The sequence below is a fragment of the Guillardia theta genome (genome assembly GCF_000315625.1).
Source record: "Guillardia theta CCMP2712 unplaced genomic scaffold GUITHscaffold_14, whole genome shotgun sequence".
Taxonomy (NCBI): domain Eukaryota; class Cryptophyceae; order Pyrenomonadales; family Geminigeraceae; genus Guillardia; species Guillardia theta.
In genome coordinates this window covers 339299-345298 of record NW_005434660.1, presented here as the reverse complement: position 1 = coordinate 345298, position 6000 = coordinate 339299, and the positions used below count along the sequence as shown (strand labels likewise).

Sequence of the window (6000 nt, the reverse complement as noted above, 5' to 3'; positions counted from 1 at the left end):
GTTCCAACCTCCTCGCACATGTTTCAGATTGAACGGCACGGCAGGGAGATGCCGGAGACGGCGAAGCCTTCGGGAGGGAGAAAGCCACTTAGTTCCAGCTCCTTGAGAGGTCAGCTCGATCTACAGAGAAATTTGCTGAGTGCTGTTCCCCTGACTTTGGATAGCCCGAAGTCCCAGATTTTCACCTCTCAAATTTCAAAAGAGGTTGTTTCCAGATTTTAGATCAAAATGAATGTCCCTGAGATAGTTCAGCAGCGAGTTGTGTTTGGGGGGGGGGGGGAACAGGGAGGGAAGGCATTGGCGAATTCGATAGCGATCTGAAAGAACTTGCCCTGTAGAACTGCGTTGCGTTGATCATCGAATGGCTTGAGAAGCCAAAGACACACACGCGACTATGACCTCGAGGAGGGTTGTATCGTTCCTCTACTTCTTCACGTTCTGGGCAGCGGCATGCCAGGTTGGCTTGTGAACCCTTCGCAAGACGTCTAGCCCTCACCATTGCCCTGTCAGGGGCGTTTCCTCGCCATCTTCTTTAGGGACCTCGGCCTTAGCAACGGAGAGGTTGGTTACTTGCTTGCAGCAGGGTCGGCCACGGGGTTAGCGGCGACTCCGATATGGGCCGGGGTGTGCGACTATCTTCAAGGAAAGAAGAAAGTCCTGGAGGCGAACATCCTTTGCTCGTCTTTATGTGTCTGTCTCTACCTGATCCCTTACGCGATTCCTTTTCTCCATTCCGGTACCCTTCTCTTCACCTGGACACTGCTCGCCCGCTGCACGTACAGCTTCTTCTTCACCCCCGTCTTCACGATCCTGGACACCCTCTCAGTTCAGAACCTGGAAGATCCAAAGAGGAACTACGGCAAGTGCAGGCTATGGGGAGCTGTCTCCTGGGGCCTCGTCAACGCTCTCTTCCTTGGTCCACTTCTCGATTTTGTTGGGAGCTGGACGATGGTGGTTGGGTTCCTAATGGCGTCAGTTGTTCTCTTTGCGGTCATTCACCTGATGCTGTTCGAGCGCAAGAAGCAGGGTGAACCAGCCAAGGATTCAGCGTCTTCGCTGGGCACGTACGAGCAGTTTGATGTTGGAGAGGCTGAAGAGGGAGAAAAGAGAGCTGAGGAGGAGAAGGACAAGACCTGGAACAGGTTGACGGAGCTGTGCTGGATCTCAGCTCTACCCAGCTGATCTCTTTCCCGGCAGGTTTTCCTTCAATCACTTACGGGGAGTCGTGCAGCAAGTCTTGCAAATCGTGTGGGCAGAGAAGCTTGAGAGCTTGAGCTTCTTCGTGACCTTCTACGTGCTCGGCATCGGGACGTCGTTGGTGGAGGGACTGGTTTTCCTCTTCTTCACTCAAGATCTGGGTAGGTCATAAGAGGATGATCGGGTGTGACGGAGGGCGAGGATGGAGGAAGAGAAGGTGTTAGGGGCTTGATAGGGTAGTGAATATGAGTAAGGGCAGGCCAGGAAGACAGATGTTCTTGGGAAGGCTCGGCGAAGATGCCATTGGGGAAGTGGGTGAGAGAGCGAGAGAGTCAAGGAGCGAAAGGTAGAAGGAAGGGAGGTAAGTGAAGGGAGGAAGGGGATGTTTTGCAGTTTGGAATGATGGAGAAGAAGCAGGGTGAAAGTTTGATCACTTTTGTTGATTCCATTGACAGGTGCCAACAACTTCTTGTGTGGGATCACAGTAGTAGTCACTGTCTTGTTCGAGATACCCATCTTCAACCACAGTGACTGGATCCTCAAGCACATCAACGTTCACGTTCTGGTTGTCATTGGAGCAATCTCTTACATCGTTCGTGTCGTCTGCTACACACTCTTCAAGAATCCCTGGTAAACGCTGAGAGGCGTAGAACAGAGGGTGCAAGTGTTAGGGAAATGAAGGCTTGAGGAACGACATCGCAGTCAACGAGCAGGCCATGCGGAGAGGATGTGGTGTGAGCTCGTAAGAGGACAGTTCGGAGGGACGGAGTCAGGGAGGGGATGCCAGTCTGTTTCTCTGATCCAGATGCTTTCCAGGTTTGTCCTCTTCGTCGAGCCCCTCCACGGGGTCACCTATGCCTGCATGCAACTTGCTGGAGTGCACTATGCAGCTGAGCTCGGTAAAAGCAGGAAGGGTGGAGATAGTGGTCGTGAACGAAGGGAAGGTGGTGTTGGTCGAGAAAGTGCCGCAGAAGAGACTGGAGGAAAAGCTCCGTGGGGAGGGGAGGGAGCGATTGGTCTAGGCGTGTGAGGTTGTGGAGGGCGAGGGAGGGGATGACGGGAGTTGCCTGCAGCACCGAAGGGCCTCGAGACCTCCACGCAAGGCCTGAAAGACACAGTACGAGGGCTCGGACACATCACAGGTGAAGTTCCAGACACTCTCCTCCCAGCTGCTCCTTCCTCATCCTCCTCGTTTTTGACACCCTTCCTCTTCGGCACCTATCCTCCTGCGCCTCTTTTTCCTATGCCCCTTCCCCTGCCTTTCTTTGCTGGTTCTGCCGCTGCTAAAATTCCAGCAGGGACTGTGCTGGGAGGAATAATCATGGACGTGTGGGGATCGGTCTTCATGTATCGATCAGCAGCAGGTAGGGCGCAGAGAGCAGGGAGGAGGAGGGGGATTCACACAGAAGGATTCAGACAGAAACAGAGGGAGAGGGAGAGGGAGAGGGAGAGGGAGAGGGGGAGGGAGAGGGTGGGAGGACAGGTTGACTGCAGGTAGGCTGACCCTTGCTTGCAGCTCTCGTCACGGCGACTATCACACTCTACGCGATGATTCAAGGATGTGGATCAAAGAAGTCACAGCAGACATGAGGCCAAAACGTGTATTCTATTCGCAGCCTGGGCATCATGACTTGGGAGTTTTTGTCTTCTTCTTCTTCTTGGCTGATCACAAATCACGTCAGCTACAGACTGACGCAAGGGAGGCCTACCTTGCTTGCTCATCCGGGCCTTGCGAGTCTGGAGGTCGGGCGGGTTGTCAGGAGAGACGAGAAACTCGGATGGAGGAGGCTTGCTCAGAGGGAGCAGATGCGCCTCAGTGTTGAAGATGTACTGCATGGCCATGGTTAGCGGACCTGCGAGAAGGATGGCTACCGGACCTTGGACGCGTTACGGAAGATAGCCGTCTCAGGAGAGTCGTCGAAGAGGAGGTACAAGTACTTGACCGTCTGAACGAAGAGAAAGAACAAGGTAGGAATGGAAGGACAACAAATGAAGAGCAGAGGGACGGAGCAAAGGGAGAGAGGAAGCAGGAGCAGGAGAAGTCAGTTTCCTCCCATCCGAGGGATTCTCCCCTCACCTCAGCCAAGAAGTAAGAGTCCATGTGGTCCCTGACCTTCTTCGTCTCCACGTTCTCGATAGCTGCGTACCCGCACTGCACCTTGGCGTACTTCTCAAGGGAGGACAGGATGATCGCCCCAGCCTGGCGGAACTTGTCCTTCCCTGTCGCCCTGTACAGGTAGAAAGCGCTCTCGGCTAGCTCGGGTCGCAGTGGATACTGCTCTAGCCCCTTCTCCGGCGCATGGACCAGCAGGTTGTAGGCCTCTGGAACGAAGCCATACTTGGCCCACACCTCGAAGAACTGCATGAAGAGCGTCTCAGCCTCTTCAACGTCACCGTAGAGGGCCTGGAGCCCCGGCCAGAAGGACTGTAGGCTGCGGTAGAAGGGGAACATGACCTGAACGAGGTATACAGTCAATGTGAGCAGAGCAAGGGAGCAGGGCACCTTTCCAGTGTACATGTTGACGTCGACATACCATCCTACGGATTTTCCGTCGATGAAAATGTGCTTCTTGATCGCAGCGTACCCCTCATCGAACATGTTGAGGTAGGTAGACTTGCCCGTAAGAAAGTAGGCTTTCAGCAGGTACTCGTAGAAAGAGTCTATCCCCCCCCCTATCCCACTGTCAAAATAAACCCAGTTCCCAGTGTTGACGTCGATATGAGACCCAAGTAGCCCCAACTGCGACCGTCGCTCCCACAGCGCTTTGGTCGCCTTCTCGGCTACGACAGAGAAGATCTTCTTGCCCGTGAGCTTGCTCAGCAACAGAAACTCCAGCAGCACCGTCCCGCCCGTCGCCGTCGCCGTCACTGTCGTCTCCCCATACTGAATCCCCCTCTTCAGGTTGATGCTGCCATAGGGCAGCCCTGTCGGGGTCATGTACGCGTTGACGAGCCTGTTGCCTAGAGAGAGCGCGAGGGTGAGGAGCTCGCCATTGTATCCCGGCATGAGATTGAGGTCCTTGTCGGAGGCAAGGAGGTGGTTGGAGATCAAACTGCCAAGGATGCGAATGTTGGTCTCGAACACAGAAACCGTCACGTCCCTGTCGAAGGTTTCCTCGCCATGTTTGATGATCCAGTTCACCACTCGCTGGTACTCAGTCCTGTTCCCAAGCACCGCAAGCGTGTCCAGGGCGTCATAGAAGGTGAGCATACATCCTTGACAGTTGTGCGTGTCGTGTCCTGTGCAGCTGATAGGCGCAAGCTCGTCCTTGGGGAAAGCGTGGAGGAGGTAGCCGTCGTAAGCATGGTAGAACATCCTCCGCACGATCTCTCGCTCTGCCTTGTACGATCTCGGTGTGTTCTCATGCTCCTGAGCAAACGGGCTATCGTTCAAGACGTACACTGAGATCAGGACGAAGACGAGTACAGTCGCGAACACCTACAATCACCATGAGACGCTCACTCTCATCGCCAATTGCTCCATCACCCGAAAGAAAGAAAAGACTGTCCGCTTGTCCTTGGGCTTGCTCGCATTGCTTGACTTGTCTCCGGTAGTCTTCAATGGCTTGGCCATCGATCAATGCTTTCGCGCACCTGAATCTTCTAGTTAGTAAAGGTGAGCCAATCAACCCTTGAGAGATCAAGACCTTACATGCCATCTCTCCATGTGCAATACTTCACCCTCACTCCTTGATTTTCATCTTCTACTCCTTCCCTCTCCCTCTCCCTCTCTTCCCACCCACTCCACCCATGCTGCCTCCTCATCACGGAATCTAGATGATTTCAGGTTCGCTGTGGAACCCATGCTTTCCCTATGCATGAAATGACAGCAAGTCATTCCATCTTACATGCTCATCACTATGCTGGCACAGCAAGGAGCAAGGTGCCTACTCGAGCAACCCTCTCGCCTTATGGAACGATGCTTTCCTCTGACTCATTCCAAGAACATGCTCTGCATCAATTCACCACGTTGGGCTCCCGTCTACAAGCTAGAATAAAGCAAGTTCTGTTCTGCACTAACACGGCATGGCCTTCTTCTCTTCCTCCTCCCTCTCTTCTCCTCTTCCCTCTTTCGCCATCTTTCTCTCGGCCGCCTGCAATCCCTGCTCTCGGCCATTGCTTTCCCCCCGCACGAGGCAGGAGGGGGTGGGCTTGTCGTGAGGACCAAATCTACCGGTCATGGTGTCTGAATAAATTAGTAGAAAAGGGGGGTGATGTTCTCAAGGGGGTGATAGGTAGACCAAACAGCAAGGATCGGATCGAAAGCGCAGGGCGATGGGGCGATGAGGGGGCAGAATGGGCTGGGAGAGGAGAGGGAAGGAAGGGAACGATGCGAGATGAGATCAGGATAGCTCAATCATGCTCCAGTTAGGGAGGAAGCATTCACTCGCAGCGCTGCTGAGATGTAGCGGCGGAATACCATGGCGGAGGGACCGGCCAGGGCCTACGAACTTCCGGGGGCTCAGCAACAGCAGCGATGGAGAGGAACTTCTGAACATCAACAGGCTCATGTCATTGTATGTTTGATACAACTATTAAGGTTGATACCATCGGCTGATTCTTCAACCCCAGGAAAGGAATTTGCTCGCGAAGAGAAGCTAATGAATTTGTACTCGAATCCTTCTTTGTGCTGCCGATGAGGTGACACCAGGCCTTGGAAGGTTCGCCGTGGGCTGGTTGATGTGGACGGAAGGATTGCTCTACTCGGTGAAGAAGTATCACGACACGCTACTGTCCGCCTGCTTCAGGAGGTGAAACACTTGACCCCAGCGCTTGAGCCGGTGAGGTTGACATGTCGGGCAG

At 54.0% G+C, this 6000-nt stretch overlaps 2 protein-coding genes across 2 annotated transcripts; one reads left to right on the top strand and one right to left on the bottom strand.

Moving 5' to 3' along the window:
* Window positions 1-394: 394 nt before the first annotated feature.
* On the top strand, window positions 395-2787 carry GUITHDRAFT_103717 (hypothetical protein; the record flags this gene model as incomplete). Its single annotated transcript, XM_005837409.1, has 8 exons — window positions 395-457; window positions 511-1142; window positions 1198-1358; window positions 1653-1827; window positions 2014-2096; window positions 2271-2339; window positions 2496-2561; window positions 2714-2787. 8 exons carry the CDS (start codon window positions 395-397, stop codon window positions 2785-2787), a joined length of 1323 nt encoding a protein of 440 aa, XP_005837466.1.
* A 278-nt stretch (window positions 2788-3065) lies between these two features.
* Window positions 3066-5378, bottom strand: GUITHDRAFT_157285 (hypothetical protein; the record flags this gene model as incomplete). The annotated part of the gene is made up of 4 exons (XM_005837408.1): window positions 3066-3143; window positions 3275-3652; window positions 3701-4527; window positions 5372-5378. 4 exons carry the CDS (start codon window positions 5376-5378, stop codon window positions 3066-3068), a joined length of 1290 nt encoding a protein of 429 aa, XP_005837465.1.
* Window positions 5379-6000: the final 622 nt, after the last annotated feature.